The 17,337-nt window shown below is 43.0% G+C and overlaps 1 protein-coding gene across 1 annotated transcript in view; it reads left to right on the forward strand.

Annotated features, from left to right (window-relative positions):
• Positions 1 to 17,337, forward strand: part of AGXT (alanine--glyoxylate aminotransferase) — a 419,131-nt gene that overhangs the window by 186,794 nt on the left and 215,000 nt on the right. Inside the window, exon 2 of the mRNA XM_085634419.1 lies at positions 5,799 to 5,883. Coding sequence (XP_085490545.1) covers positions 5,799 to 5,883 — 85 coding nt within the window. The remainder of the gene's footprint in view (positions 1 to 5,798; positions 5,884 to 17,337) is intronic.

Here is a 17,337-nt window from a genome sequence, read left to right on the forward strand (position 1 = left end):
AAGGACACATTAGGATGTTTGAAGGGCTACAGTCACAGTATCAAATTGAAGTTAGGTGCTAAGCCTATTGCAGCAAAAGTGAGGAAAATTCCTCTGAGTGTGCACAAACCTGTACAAAAAGAAATTGACAGATTATTGGATGCAGGTGTGATTGAGCCGGTGGAAGCGACAGAGTGGTTGGCTCCCATAGTTGTGGCTAGAAAGAGCAACAATGAAATTTCTCTATGTGTGGATTGATGTGCACTCAATAAAGAGGTGGTTGTGGACAAATTTCCATTACCTAATATAGACGAGATGGTATCGACTTTGGATGGTGCTTGTTATTTTAGTACACTGGACTTAGCTTCAGCGTATCACCAGGTGCCTTAAGAAAAGAATTCCCAGGAGCTTACTGCTTCCATTACTCCTATGGGAGCATTTAAGTTTTTAAGGATGCCTTTCGGACTAGTCTCAGCCGCCTCTGTTTTTCAGAGAATTATGAGTGATGTGGTAAAGGGTATTAAGGGTGTCAGGTGTTATCAGGATGGCCTTTTAATTTACGGTAAAAGCATTGAAGAACATGATGGGAGAGTTGAAAAAGTGTTAAACAGACTAATAAAAGCTGGCCTGACTCTACTTTTTGACAAGTGTAGGTTTGGGGTGACTGAGGTAGATTATCTGGGTCATCATATATCTGGTAGTGGTGTAAAACCAAAGAAAGAGTTGGTAGACACAATAGTAAATCTAAAGGAACCGTGTTCGAAGGAAGAGCTGGCATCATTTTTGGGAATGGCTGAGTTTTATAGCAAGTTCATAAAGAATTTTGCGTATAAAACTTGTCATCTAAGAAGTTTGCTGTGCAAAAAGACAGAGTTTGTGTGGGATGAGGTGTGTAAGGAAGAGTTTATGAATGTCAAGCTGGATCGTAGAAGTGCTCCTGAGTTACAGGCTTTCAAACCTGGTGATTTGACGTACATCGTGACAGATGCGAGTAAAAAAGGACTAGGCGCATTGTTTATCCAGAAGAGAGATACTCAGGAGTGTTTGGTCGCTTATTCGTCAAGATGTTTAAGAGGTGGTGAGATAAACTACTCAGTCATTGAGAAGTAGGCACTAGCCATTTTTTCGGCTTTGAATAAATTCAAGAAATTTGTTTGGGGTACTCAATTTATTGTTAGGTCTGATCATAAACTTCTGAAAGAGATTTTTGAGAAAAAAGGTTTGGACACCATCTCTTCTAGCATCAGGAAGTGGGTGATTTCGCTTCAGGAATTTGATTTTGCTATGGAGTATATTCCAGGAGCAAGTAATGTTTCGGCAGTTTGTCTCTCACGTTTGGTAGATACTGTGGAATGTCAAGATGTGAAAGGAGTTGAAGACATGGTGGATGAGTGTGATGTGAAAGTTTGTGAAATCACTTCAGGAGCCATTAAGGAAGATGAATGAAGTTTGAGAAACCTTGGTTGATGGTGTGTGATGAGTTAGCCATCAGTAATGACATTCTAACCAAAGGGATGAGGTTGGTTACTCCAGTGGGTCTGAGAGACAACATTATAAAAATGGCTCATGAGGGACACATGGGTACGCAATACTGGCAGGAAGTTACACAGGAGACAGCGAGGGTGACAGAGAGGGTGGTCCCCTGCACACCTGCCCACGTATTGCTCCATTTGTTCCCAAACACTGCCAAAACCAAGACCACAGCTAGGTTTCAGGACCTGGCATTTATCCTCGCGAAACGAGAAATAACTAGTAGTTGGAAGAAACCGGAGGGCCTCAACGTGCACAGATGGAAACAAGAGCTGGTGAAATGGGCTGGATGTGAGGGCAGGGTCCTGCTTAGGAATGCACAGCGCGGAGTGGGCAGGCCGGAACGAGCTCAGACATGGTAGGGGCTAATGGTGGACTTAACAAGAGATGACGGGACATCAGAGGCTTCCACCCCAGAGAGCTCCCCACACAAAGAGAACCCCCAGGGACCAGATTAGGACGGAACAACACAGTAGAGCCGGAGGGATGGGAACATTCCATGGCATCGACACACACAGGTGGGGATGGAGTTGCGATGGAAGGCTCGGGCGCAGCGCAATTACACACACCTCAAGTGCAAGAGTGTCTACTAACTGAGCTCAATAATGGTAGTGGGGAGACAGCAGTGCGGGGAGGGAGGGGGAGGGGAAAGGCCTAGTTACTTGTTGGGGAGGGGGGAATTTTCTCGTATGTATGCCGAACCGATATCAGATCGCGGTGCGACCGTTACAGCCAAACATTTGCAGATGGGACAAAGTAGGGGCAACAACTGATGCATTCGCCTGGTTGTGCTCTATTTTTGTACATTGACACCCTGAAAGTGGATATGTTATATGACATGTAAAAGGCAATAACATTTGTTTACAAAAATGAGGAACACATGGGTATTTGTAAAACAAAAGAACGCATTAGGCAGGACTTTTGGTGGCCTAGACTTGATCTGATGGTAGAACGTCTTGTGCGTGATTGTGTTCCTTGTTCCATGAGCGACAAGATTCTTAAACTAAGACAAATGCCTATGGTCTGCAGGAAGTTACCCATGTGTCCTTGGGATGAAATAGCTATTGATATTGTTGGACCTCTTCATGGTGAGCACCAGACTCCATATGTAATAGTTATACTTGATTTATACTCACGTTGGATTGAAGTGAGTTCTGTACATGACTTCTCTACTCTGTAATTAAGTTTTTAGATGCAATTTTTAAACGTGAAAGCTTTCCAGGTTCTTTGTTATCAGACAATGGCCCACAATTTTGCTCTGGTGAAATGGAAGAATATTGGACTAAGTGTGGGATTAAACATAAAAAAACCTTGCTTTATCATCCAGAGACCAATGGGGCCATAGAAAGGTTGAACAAGACCTTGAAAGAAAGTATCCAGTTAGCAAGGATCAACAGTTTGAATTGGAGAGAGGAATTGCAAAGAAGGATAACAGCTTACAGGTTTACGCCTCACTCATCAACAGGGAAGACCCCTTTTGAGTTATTCAAAGGAAGATCTGCAAATACCATCATCTGCCCTGTCTGGATGATTTTTGATAAAGGACTAAAGGATAATGACATTGGTCAGTGGAGGAATAAACAATTGGGTTTACAAAAGAAAAGAAAGATTTATTTTGACGCTCATAAATCAGCTAAGAAAGTGCAATTCAAAGTGGGAGACAAGGTTAAAGTTAAAGCGCCTGTAGGCTGTCTGAGCAGGTCGAAGACAGTGGTGAAGTTATTCAAGAATGCGGTGAAAACAAATGATGGTCGCATCTGGAATCATAGCTGTGTAGTTCATGTAAAATCTAAATGTGATGATGTAAGTGGAGAAGAAAGTTCTAGTGGTTCTTCTTCGCAAAAGCAGTGTTTGAACCCATTCGCAAGAGTGTAAGATCTTGTAAAAGTCCAGTTTATCTGAAAGATTTTATAAGAAGTTAGTTCTTGACAATATTGTTTTTTTTCTCAATAATTTAGCTTTTCTTTTAGTTTTTGTTGTTTTGCATCAGACGGGAGGAAAGGTGTGGGCAATATATATATATATATATATATATATATATATATATATATATATATATATATATATATATATATATATATATATATATATACTTTTGTACTTCTGGTGTCCTTAGAAACTTTATGTGCCATTTTCATTTTATTTAGTTTCAAATTGTAAAGAGGAAGAAGTGTGATGTCGCTTAGTTCCATGTTCGAGCGTGGGTGTTCTCTGGGAGTCAGTTAGCTCAAGTCCTCGATGGATGGGATCGTTTTAATAAAGCCTGTACTTGATACTACATATCCAGTGTCTGAAGCCTCATTACAACAGGTCTTTGGCATCGGCCTGCAAGCAGCCCCAAACGCTTTTCAACCTCAGTGGTGAACAGCAGCTTTTACCTCTAGATAAAGTCACCTCAGTTGGGCACAACCCTGCCGAAAATGGAGACTCCTCAACTTAAGTGAGGCTATAGGACATGGGTACTCTAAAACATTTTACCAGGGGCAAAAAAGTACAGCCTGGGGCATGGCCGAATATCGCACTGATGCCATCAAGGTGTGGGTCAAGGGTGCTGTACGTAGGACATAGGGGGAATCTTAGCATGTACATGGCGTGGACAGTGAATCGTGAAGTTATTTTGAGGTTCACATTATATTCTTCCTATGCCTTAGTCCTCTAAATTGCCATTATGTGATAGAGGCGGGTGAGCCACAAAAGGTTCGAGTCAAGCTTGATGCAGATGTCTAGCTGTGGCTCAGCTCGAGGTGATCTTGGTACCTCACGCTCAAAACAAACCCAGCCTTCATGTAGCTTCTGTCTGCCACCAAAACTGTAACCTCTTGTACCAAGAATTAAAGTCCAAGCGTTAACAATTTGATGTAAAACGTGAGAGGGAAAGATACCCATCCAGTGGCTGAATTGCACCATGTGAAACCAGAAAACCTGGGATCAATTCGGACTTGGCTAAATTGTGTGATCCTAGGCAATTGTTTTATTTCATTTTGCCTCCTTTTTAGGTCGAGCATTTGAGACCTACTTTAGTGTGTACTTATATACTTTAGAATATACTTATATGTGTATCTACTTTGTGGGCTCTGGAGCTCAGACCTAGGACTTGTCTGCTTCCACTTAGGGACTTTTTTTCTGTTCAACTGCCTCTATTTACCTGTCTTAATGAAAAACGACCAGCAGAGGTCAGTAAAATACCAGAATTGCTTTCTGCTGAGGGACGTGCCTTTTTTTAATGTTTCTGGCAACTGCCTCCATTTAACTTTTTTGATAGAAAACGACCAGCTGGCATCGGTAAAATACCAGGATCACTTTAGCATTCTCTAGATTCCAGTCCATAGAAATGCTCCCACGAGCACCCTTAGACAATAACATTTTTTCCAAATCTTGTATTTTCAGTGATATGACCCCCGGAGGCCCTGATTTTATATTAAAAACAGAGCTTTGGACTCTACCATTTCCCTCTGAAAGGCAATATTTCTCTCCATGTGTTCCAATACCTGGCGTGTCATGCAGTTTGGTGCTTCCTTTCCCTCCATATTAAAGAACAGTAGATGTTGCAGCACCCAGTGCTGCATAGCTAAATACATATAAGGTCCCAAAGGCGAGACCGATTGCATTGCAAATGCTTGTTTCTAAATATTAGTGCTCAGTCTACTTAACAACAGCACAGTGCTGCTGTTGGCCAGGGGGTCGCATATAAAGGTCAACAGGGCCGCAGGCAGCCCGGGCCGTACTTTGAGTATCACTGTCCTAGCGAGACATAAGCGAATTAGGGGGAGACCCTTGCACCCACAAGAATTTTCCCTCCGGTACTCTATCTCTATCAACCAACCTTGTGGATTCTGAAAACATCAGAGACATGTCTTCCGCAAGGCGTATGCCCTTGAACCAGTTGAAATCTACTACATTCTCTGGTGTTCTTTCTGTTTCATAATTACCTTGCCCTGGACGCTCAGAATCACTGAATGAAAGAGTGACTGCTAGAAAAGCATTGCATGGCTGAGTTAGGGTTATTGAAAAAAAACAATTACAGTAAAATAAGGTAACCAACTCCTCCTTCTGTTCTTGCAGGTTGGCTTTTCCTAGAAGTGGTACACCTGTGTGCCGCTTATGATGCTTTTAACCGCAGTTGCCTCCACCATATCTCTACACTTTTTTCTATGACCATTTCCTCATCTGCTATTGTTTATTTTTTTTTATTGTTATCAGTTTTATTTTCCTATGGTTTCGTTTTCCTTTCGTAATTCAACTTGATTAATGACTTAAAGGTTCTAAACTCGTCTTTTCTTTTTACACAGGTATCGATATTTTATACTCTGGATCTCAGAAGGTACTAAATGCGCCTCCCGGAACAGCTCCCATTTCATTCAGTGAGAAAGCCCAGTAAGTGAGAATACCAGTGTGTACCCCTATTGGATGGAGAGATTGATGGGGGAGGCATTAATGAATGGGCGAGTGGTTTTATTCTTGAATAAGTTGACTTAAAAGGTTCGATCGGTGTTTAATATTTTCGTTCTCTCATACTCTTCCTAGTCAGGTTGGGGACACTGCGTTCAGCAGGACCAGAATGAAAACTGCTATGTAACAGACTATGTTGATTTAGAAAACTTTGAATTTTGCCACAGTCACCTGTCAGATCCACTCATACGACCCAGGACCTGATGTAACTGTCATCTTGACTTGACATTGTTTTATGTTTTTTATTCAGCACTTACATTGCACACAGCTACTCCAGAGAGTGTCGCGGTGCAGTACCAACTGGAGGGTTAGAAAGGGAGCAGGTACATTTATTGAAAATAACAGGTTTTCAGCTTCTTTTTAAATAACCATAGATCGCTCACAGCGCGTAGTTCCAGTAGGAGCTGATTATATGCTACTGCCCCCCGCAAGGACATCTCACTTCTGTTTATGAAAAGAGCAGTCAGGTTCCTAAAACAGATGTTTAAAAAAAAAAAAGAAAAGTACGCATGTGCTGTCTGCAAGACCTGAAGTAAACAGTATAGCAAGAGTAATCCCGCCTGCTGCTTGCAATTGGGCCATTTATGCGTCACTCCGATTCGTCACTTCCATTTTTATCGGAAGCAGCACCGACCAACTACAGTTTCATTGCGCTGCAACTGTACGTATGTCATGTTTAGGGACTACTTGTTCATCATGGCACGTAGCATGGCACCTGATCTCGTCATTTCTTTTCACCATCGCGCCCGCTTAATGGGACACCATGCACATACGCCCGTAGCTTCTGGTTTCCTTTGTGCTTCTTTAATCTAAGCAATTGCACGCCACCCATGCTTGTTTCAGCTGTACCTAAACACCATTAAGTACATTTATTGTGTAGGAGAGTGGGATCTGCTTCTTATAGTTACCCCCACTTTTTGCTGATGTATCACTGTTTTCGACTTAGACTGACTGGGATCCTGCTATCCAGGCCCCTAGTCTAGCTGCTTTCTCCTCTGAATTGATTGTATGTACTTTAGGTACACTCCAGATTGGATACTGGGGTGCCCTTATCAGTCCCTAGTATATGGTACACCATGTACCCAGGGCATTGGTACCCCAGAGTCCTTCCAGGGTCTGCAGCATGTATTGTTCCACCCCTGAGAGACTATTCAAAATGACACCACAGGTCTGCTACTGCAGCCTGTGTAAGGTGGTGCATGCACCCCTTACTTAGATATAGGTTCACTATATCTATTCTAAATCACTGCACATATAAACCTATCAGTCACCCCTATGGCAGGCCTTATCAATCCTGAAGGCTGGGTGCTGGATTTTATGTGAGAGGGTGCCCTTGCATGAGCAGAGTCCCTCTGCAGCCTTCGGAACCTATTTTCCGGGGTTGTTTGTGATACAGCCAACCATATATATTTAAGTGCATTATAACCTCGCGGTAAATGCTAACTTTAAAACGGCTGCTTAGAAACATGTTGTGTTTGGTGTCATACCTCCCCACCAGTACTGGCTTGGGAGGTATGATTCCACCCTTCTAGAGGGACTTATGTGAAACACCGGTACACCCGGTACCAGCTTTCTCGACCTGGGCATCACAAAATGGATGCTGCCAGCCACAGACACGAGTCTGCCCTCCTGCTGCTGAGCTGAGATGGAGCAGTGGAAGGCTTGACAATATGTTTCTTGTCACGGGGAGGTGTGACCACCCCCCAGACAGGATTTAGTGTATTGGGGCTGGGTGGGTGCACTCTGAGAATGTTTGAAAGTCCGCACTGGGGGCACATTTGGTGTCCCTGTGCATAGTCCAGTTCAAACCGGTTGCAGGAGCCATTTGCTCCTGCTCTGGTGCAAAACTGGACAAAGGACATGGGTGTAGCCACACCTCTGTCCTGACCCTCCCATAGATGGGTCCCCAGAGTTTGTCCAACCCCTTCCTTGGGTATAAAGTAGGAACCCTGACTCCAGGACTTTAGATTTTACCTGGACTAAACTCTGCAAGCATAAACCAAGTACTTCGACGATCTACACGTTGCTGGACGACAGAAGAATCTCCCTTGGAGTAAAGGAGTTACTACCCTGCAGCAGCAGGCACCTTAACGCATCTGACCGGTTTGCATCTCCTGAGCTCTCGAGGACTCTGAAGATTTCTGCAACACAGGAGGTAGGTTCCCAATCGTCCCTGAGGTTGATCTGACCTCTCAGCAATTCTGAGACCAGTATCCCTTGTGTGGACCGTGCAACCCGAACCCCTGTGCACCGTGTACATTTGCAGCAGCATATGCTTTTTGGCGATCCCTGAGGCTGTGCTTTGGGCTACATGTAGTCCTGACCCCGAGCAGTATTTCCACTGAAGTTTTCCGGCCTACACTCCACGAGTGTTCCGTGGGCTGGCATTTCGTGATTCAGCTCGAGGTCCCTTCGCGATCCCTGGTCCGATGGCCTGTGGGTCCCTGTGAAGATAACTTTGACTTTCCTTGGGCTTCCCTGGTTCCTCCAGACGTGCCCTGACTCTCCATTGCTTGGAGAGTCCCTAGGACCTTGCTGGCCCTCACAGTAACTTGTTTCCTCTGCCCGCGTGGGTTGCCATTGCCAAGGCTTGTTGGTGTTCAATCCGAACACCGACCCCCCCAGCACTCGACATCCTTCGTGGGACAGCTCACCTCTGGACTTTGGTCGACGTCTCCTGGTCCCCGGGGCTGCAGAGTCAAGCATCCAATCTTCTCACCTGAATGCACCCGACATCGGTGGGCATTCGTCTACTGAGCCCCTGGTCACCCTGAAGTGACCCAGACTCTGTCCCCTCTGCTTTCAGGTTCTTTTCACCTCGGATTCAGGCTTGGATTCCACTGGACACTTTTCATCCTCCTGGCAGCAGCACTTCTCCGCATCACGCTATTGAAAACGACGAGGGTTTCCGACACCACTCGACCCCTATGCACTCCTCTGGGATAGGTAACACGGGTACCTCGCTACTCACAAGGGTGCTGGCCTTAGAACCTTCTATGTTCCAAAGGGTTTGCTTAAAGTCCTCTCCGAAGTGTCCTTAAACTGTAATTTTCCAACCGTGACTTTCCCATAGAGTTGTACGGAGCTCGCGTCTGTGTTCTCACACTGCATCCGTCCTCCGTGGGTCCCCTGTAGCACTACTTTGGGTGGTGCCTTGGGGTCCCAGCAATTCTACGTGCTCTAGGCACTGTGTCTAGTGAAGTCGTGTTGTTATACCACTTTCTTAGTATATGGTTCGGTCTCCCCCTGGAGCCCGCTGTGTATTGTGCTATTTACTATTGTTCTATTGATTTACTATTGTGTGCTTTGTGCTCTAATCTCATAAAGAGGTTAGTAGAGAATGTTTAGTAATAAATACATATATTTTATATATCTCCTGTGTGGTTCTCCTTTTATTTGGCCATTCAGGATGTTCTGACCTGGTAAAACAAGCTGCTTTACATTCCTTCAAGACTTAGCCTGAAGGTTGTTCTCCACAGCTACCACTGGGATAGCTTTCTATAAAGGTTGTCTTTAACTTAATGATCAATAAGGACTGGTACAAGGTACCCACTTTAATTAGTGGACAGCATATACCAGGCCAGCTTCTCACATATTGCAACTAGACTGAAGATCACTAACGCGCAGGTGTGTTGAACCTCAGGGTGACACGAACACCATGGAAACGCTGCCGGTCTAGCCACCTTTGCCACTTTCGCCTCTGTGGCCATGGCCGACAGCGGTGGGTGGGCCTCAGGTGCTAGCGTCACTAGGAAGATGGCGACGTCCTTGGTTGTGGTGGGGACAGGAGCAGTGCGAAGTTGGCTGAAGGCTACGTGGGGCGCCAGGTAATTTGGGGGTACCTTTGGAATAGCATAAGCTCCCTTTAGGAGAACCCTACATGGAGAAACATAGACTTCGAAGGGTCTTTACCGTTTGCTGTAACCTTTCACTAGTTATGTCATTGCGGCATGGCTTTCAAGTAACTTCCTACTGAGTGGATTCCGAACTCCGTGTTCTGCTTGCGCTCTTTTTGTTCCATCCCTTTCCCAGCCTCTCTCCTGCCTTGCTTTCACACTGTGCTCAGCCAGAACAGTCTGTGCCTCATAATTACTTAAATGCCTTGTTATTGATCACAGACATTGCCAGAGTTAGGGGGACTCGTGGGGACTAGGTCGGGTTGGGTGTTAATTTTGCACCGACGTCAAGGACAGGAATCCGAGCCCCAGCTACCTGCACCACCCCCTCTGCTGCTGCTTCGGGTTTGTTGCTGTTAAAGTTTTCACATGTCACTTTCAGCCCCACACACTTCCTGCAGCAGCTGAGCAAGAACGTGAGGGGAGGCAGAGCCTTGCTGCATCCATCCCTGCTCCAGGCACCGAAGCCCCCTCCTAGAAGCGGATCGTCTCATGTCCTATGCTGCGTCTGCCCTAGGGATGCTAAATTCCTATTGCTGCAACCCTCCCTACCATAGTCCTTCCCTCCACACTGCTTATATTTCATACAGGGGTTATTACTTACACGCTGTGGGCTCCTGCTAGCACTGCTTTGCCCACAACTACTCCAAACCCTGCACATGTTATCGATTTACTCTACCCCTCCCCTTAGCACACCCATCGCTCGTCTTTTACAAATAAAACAGTTGTGAATGCTATTCATTCTGCTTGCTAGCCCTCCTTCAAAACCTTTCTCGGTTTACAAAATGCTTTACTCCCATTCAGGAAAGAGAACTTTATCTTTCTTTTCTATGTACGTCTGTAGAAATTAAAACAAACGTTATTACAAGTGTATTTATTGGGTAAAAACCATTGCCAATAGCTGTAACACAAGCAAATGCGAGACCTATTGCATTTCTAATGCGTGTTTCAATTGTAACACTTTAACATCAATTCTCTTCTTCTCGATCACATTTCTTCTTCTTTAACCCTCAGCGGCTACATGTGAAGGTTTAGGCCCTCTAATGTTCTCAGCCGTGCAGCAGTGGTTGATTTGTAAAAATAAATAAATGTCGGGGCTCTTCTCAGGAGGCATCTTGCACCAGCCCATTTCTCCTGTTAACGCCACCTAAAAAACAAACCAACTACTAACCATGAAAGTGGGGAAAGGATGTGGTGTGATGGGCAGAGCTGCTGATTTTGGAGCTGGGGAACCAGGTTCGAGTCTCAGCGTCAGTTCAACATCCTGTGATTCTACTTAAATCACTTAATTTCCTAGCACCTAAATGAATGTGTCCTTAACTGGTGCTCCTGAAAAACAAAAACAAAAAAAAGTATGGTTCCCCGGCCTGAATGACAAGGTCAGAAGACTGTCCAACAGTGCAGCCTCAGTCAGGCCACAGCAGAAAGAGACCCTCCCCCACCTGTAATCATGGAACCCTCACAAAGTTTCCCCTGGTACCGTACAAGCACTGATTTCGGCAGTCTGCCGGATGGGAAACACTTCCTTGTCATGATGGATGACTACTCTCACTACCTGGAGGTCAAAATTGTGAGAACCACCTCCACTGAAGAAACCATCCCGAAGTTAGAGAAAATGATGGCCTCTCACAGCCTAATCCAGGAACTGTGCACAGACAATGGTCCTCCTTTCAGTGGCCAAGACCTGCCCAAACATCTCGAATCCCATTGGTCTCTTGGTAGGGGACTGGGTGATCATCAAAGACGCACTTGGGGCCAACTCGGCGATGCAGCGAGCGCAAGGTAAATTGTTTTACTTACTTAATTACTTAACTTACTCCTGTCCGTCGTAAGTTGGACTCCACTACCCACCCACCTTGCCCCTACCCCGCCCCACTGCCTCGCAACACTCCTTTGGCGAGCCGCCACTGCCAAATACTTGTTGCTAAGCTAGCATCATGTGCTGTCTGAATGTGGTTCTTAAGCAAGTCTTGCATTGCGATGCCAGCTCACTCATATTAAGAGTGGATTACTCCACCCTGGGTCATTTCTCTTCTTATCTTTTGCTCACATTCTACAGGCCTTATCATTATTGAACATCACAGAACCCAGCAAGACTAAATGGATTCCATGTATGGCAGAAAAACACGATTCCACATGGCCACAGGCCATAATTAATGTTTTAAACTGATTGGTTGCAAGTACTAGTGATCTCATGAAGCTGACAAAATCGTGAAACAACATGTTTAAGCCGTTAAAAGTTCTTGCAAGTAAGACGGCATCATCCACGTAAAGTAATGCTGGAAAATGTTCTCATCAATAAAAGGGACATTCAACGATTTTTCAGAAAGAGCTCAGCCTAGGCCATTTATATACAAAAGAAATAAAATCGGGGCCAAGACACAAACCTGATGCACCCCCTTTCCTTTTTTTAACTATTGGTGTGCTCACCCAAAGGACCGAACCATACTGTCAATGAAAGGTCATAATGTAAGGCATGTAAAAAAATCAAATAGGCCCCCATCCACACCCAGGCTGATCAAGATTTTCAACAGTGTGGATCTTACCATGCTGTTGGAGGTGCACAAAAGGTCCATGAAGGCCAGGCAAAAGGAGTCCTGCTTAATGATGGTGTACTTGCTGATCAACAAATGCAAGTTCAGCCATTGCTACACTGTTACATTCCATGTTTCCTATTATATGTTTGGTTCACTTTAAATCTGCCTGTCATGGAGTCGCATGCACCTGCATGCGACCTGTTGTTCTTTCAATGTGTTCCATGTTCTATGAGGTTGAGAAATGCTGGAATTTACTGTTGGTCTCAGATAAATTTGGAGCTTGAAGATACATGCCCATCTCTCACCGTGCTGCAATAAATGGAACTTATTTATCAAATTGGATCTGCATTCATTTTAATATTAGCGACGAGCGATACCACTCAGCAACAAGGATACAGAGTGGTACTTTGAACCCACCGGGATTTTAAGAAAATATACCGATTTACAGAAACTCCTTATTTCTACGTGGACTGTGTGCTTCTTTAAAATATACGTCTTTGGAATGGTATATTATTTTTATCTATTTCTTTATTTGACAACTATTGTGCAACGATCGCACCAGCAGCAGATTTGTTTGCTCTATGTGATGTGATTTGATCGCACCTGCAGCTGTTGTGGAGATTTTGTCATTCGCAACGGTTTGAAGTTTCTGCTTTGGAAATTATTGCTGCAGTGGAGTTTGTATTAGACTGTTTCCCGTGAAATCAACAACGTTTCTATCAACTGTGCACATACATTTTAAAAGTAAATACCTCTATCCAGTTGAGCGTTACAGACAGCATCGGCAGAGTTCCATTTGCCGGTCTCTGGTGTGACGCTCATTTCCTTATGCACGACACAAGTGCATCACGTACGTAACTGCGCTATGATGTTAAACGTCACGTACGGTGCAGCCATTTTGAAATTCTCCGTTTCCATAGTTACATGTTGAAAACGTCACTGCTGGCGCTTGGTGTATTTCAAGTGTTTACAGCCAAAGCGTTTGAGTAAGTGCTATTATTTTTTAACGACATTTAAAGTCATCTATTTATTATTTTAAAGTGGACACAAGATTTTCATATTATAAACTTACCAAGCATATTTTTTTTACCGTTGGGATAAACAACTATTATATTTTATCTCAAATACTGCTCAAATCCTGTGTTATTTAGAATATATACAATTTACCATCTCTCTTCATATTACTGGAAATCAAAGTAACATTCATCCTTTTGTTTTGAAATTATTTATTTACTAATTTCAACGGTACATCAGTTTCTATTTTCATAACATGCAATTTGATCCGCCTGCAAAATTTTTACAAATTAAAGGTGATCCACCAATGCCATGGTCGAGGTGGAAAGAAGAATTTCTGACATGTATGAAGGCCATTGATGGTGAAAGAATGGGTTCTGAAAGGAAAAAAAGCATATTTTTACATTGTCTTTGCTCGGAAGGTCAAGTTGTTTTTAGATCTTTACCACAAATTTCGACAAAACGAAGGAGGAGGTGATTCCATGAATGTGTATACCGAAGCGTTAGCCAGAATGGAGAAGAGATTCAAACCTACTATTAATATAGCACTAAACCGTTTCAAATGCTACACTAGTGTCACAAGGCCACCGGGTAAACCACGGGACAGAGGGGTGACTGGGAGGAAGCCCGTCATGTCATGTTGCCTATGCTTTCTTCTCGACAGGACGATTGGCTGCAGGCGTCTCAAACAGACTTGTCAGACATCGACGCTGGCTCCTTTAACTGGAACCCACTAGCAGAAGGCCCCACCTCCACGGACTACGTCATTGAAAGGAGCCCAATAAGGAACAACGGAAGCCGGAACTACGTGTGCTCGGACACCGGAGATCGGGAGGAGTGGAAGGAGACCGGAGAATCGAGGAGCAAAGTTCGTGAGGGAGAACCCAGATGCCCGGAGAATACACCCAGCCCGGGAGGAGAGGAAGAACGACGAGAGTGGAAGGAGAAGCCAGGAGGCCACTGGGAACACGCATGGTGACGTAAAACCCTACCCCTTAGCGAAAATATCGATCCTCCACTCTGATGGAGTGTCCCGATGATGAAGCATGACACCACTAGGGTGTGTGAAGGAAAATAAATAAAAGCAAGGACTTTTCCTACACCACCCTGCAAGGGGCTGCTTCACATAGGGACATCCCAGAACCTTTTTTCTTTCAATTAACAACTTGATAAGAATAATAGTGGAGTACTTTAATGTGATTAAGGTCAATTTTAGATAACCACACACAAGTACAATTGAGATCTCCAAAGTGCACGTTCCAAGTTTGTGGTATTGATTTGCTACTTATGGTTGACTCTGGTTCACCATGGACCATTATTACTCATGATACTTTGGCTAATTCTATTATCTCATTTGACAATTTGCAACAATCAGACATTGTGGCTGAAAGTTTTTGTGGTACAAGAATTTGTTTTTTGTTTTTTTCCAGTAGAATTACATTTTAAACACAGAAAGGCTGAGATAAAACTATACGTTTCTCAGAAAGGTGTGAATGTTTTAGGATGGCATGATCAGTGGAAGTTGGGAATCATTCTGAATTCCTGTTCCAAAGATCCTGTATCATTATGTGACGATTGTCTAATGGACACTGTTACTGTAGTTGAAGATGCCATTGAAGATAGTTTGACACAAAACAGCAAGGAAAGTGAGCTTATTAAAAATGGTGGAAAAGTTTTTAGTGACAAATTAGGAAAACTCAAAAATTTCTCACATAAAATTGTATTCAAAGAAAATTACACACCTGTTGTACAAAAATTGAGAAGCATTCCTATTAACATCAGAGAATAACTTAAAATAATGCTTGATGATTTATCAAAGGAAGGTATTATTGAACCCATAGAATCTTCGGAACGGGTGTCTCCCATAGTTTTGGTACGCAAGCCTGATCAAAAATTGAGAGAGTGTGTGGATTTGAGGGCATTGAATTCCAACATAATTATAGACTGTCATCCATTTCCGAACATAAATGAATTGGTGTCTCATTTAGATGGTGCACAAATATTTTCTACACTTGATCTCAGATTGGCTTACCACCAAATAGAACTCACTGAAGACTCTAAAAAATACACTGCTTTTATTGCCCCACAAGGTTTATTTCAATACACTCGCATGCCATTTGGACTAGCATCCGCAGCATCAGTTTTTCAAAGATTTATGTTTCACATTTTCAGAGATGTAAATAATTGTGTCAAATGCTTTCAGGATGACATTTTGGTGTTTTCAAAAGATACGGTTGAACATGAAAAACATTTACAAGAAGTTTGTAAAAGGTTAGAACAAAATGGTTTGACCCTTAAAGCACACAAGTGCAAATTATTTCAACAATCAGTAGAATATTTAGGTCATACCCTATCGGGAAATGGTGTTATTCCTAAGAAATCTAATGTGGAAGCAATTATCAAAGCTCCCGCACCAAATAACAGAGATCAACTTTTGTCATTTGCTGGTATGTGTGAGTATTACAGCAAGTGTGTTAAGAGTTTCGCCACAAAAATTGAACCGTTACGGAAGCTTTTGAGACAAGGTGTCAGATATGAGTGGACTGATGTTCAACAGTGCTCTTTTGAAGCCATCAAAAATGATATAATCAGTGCCCTTACCCTTAAACCGTTCTGCATGAACAAAGGATGTATCATAACAGTTAACGCAAGCCTATACGGGTTACGAGGGGTTCTCTCTCAGAAAGAAGGAAAGGAAGAATGAAATGTAGCTTTTGCTTCCAGAACGCTAAATGAATGTGAACGCAAATATGCAGTCATAGAAAGGGAACTCTTAGCTTTGTTTGGGCTATTGAACATTTTAGATTGTATGTGTGGAGTACAAAATTTACTCTTAGAACAGACCATAAGCCACTTGTCAATATTTTGTCTTCAGGAGGGGGTTGGAATTCTACAGCCAGAATTGCCAGATTGTCTTCCAAATTGCAGGAATATAATTTTAATACAGTATATCTTCCTGTAAAGAAAAATGTCACAGCTGATTTCCTTTCACGTTTACCGTGTGACCAACACAGAGTTAGTGTTGTTAATGAACATGATTTTGTGCTGACCATTGAAGACATTCTTCAAGATAAATTTCAAGATATAACTGAAGAATTTTGGCGTGAATGTGAACGGAACGATGATAAATGGTTTGAGTTAAAAGAATGCATCAAGAATGGTTGGCCAAAAAAAAATATGTTAAGGTCTGACCTTTTACACTTTTTCAACGTTTTGGAAGAATTGGAACTAGAAAGTGACTTCATTTTTAAGTCAGGCAAATGTATTCCTCCAGAGAATATGTATGAAGTTGTATTACAAATTGCACATAAAACACATCCAGGTATTTCTTCAATAAAACGTTTAGTTAGAACCTATTTTTGGTGGTCAGGTATTGACAAATTCATTGATAGAGTAGTTAGAGAATGTTCAGAATGTGTTTCAAGTGAAAGAATGCTTAAGACACATACACCACCGTTAAAGATTATTAAATGGCCATCTGAACCATGGGAAAAAATTGCGTTTGACATTTCAGGTCCATTCCACATGTTGCCAGAATCTTCACGATATGCTTTAGTAATTATTGACTATCATTCTAAGTGGCCTGAAGTAAAATTTGTTCCTAAGGCTACCACATCTGCTGCTGTTAATTTTTTTAAAGACATTTTCACCCGTGAAGGATGTCCATCTATTTTAGTTACAGGCAATGGTGTTCAATTAACTTCTTATGAAATGGCAAAATTTCTTAAACAGTGTAATGTCATTCACAAGTTCACATCACTTTATGAACCACATGAAAATGGTCAGGTGGAACGTTTTAACCGCGTACTGAAGGGTTTTGTGGTTGATTCTCTCCGATTGGGTTCTAATTGGGTGAGTGCTTTGAGGGAACGTTTATGGATTTACCGCATCACACCACACACCGCCACCGAGGTTAGTCCTTTTAAACTTTT

This window comes from Triturus cristatus, chromosome 11, assembly GCF_964204655.1.
Source record: "Triturus cristatus chromosome 11, aTriCri1.1, whole genome shotgun sequence".
NCBI classification, from domain to species: Eukaryota; Metazoa; Chordata; class Amphibia; order Caudata; family Salamandridae; genus Triturus; species Triturus cristatus.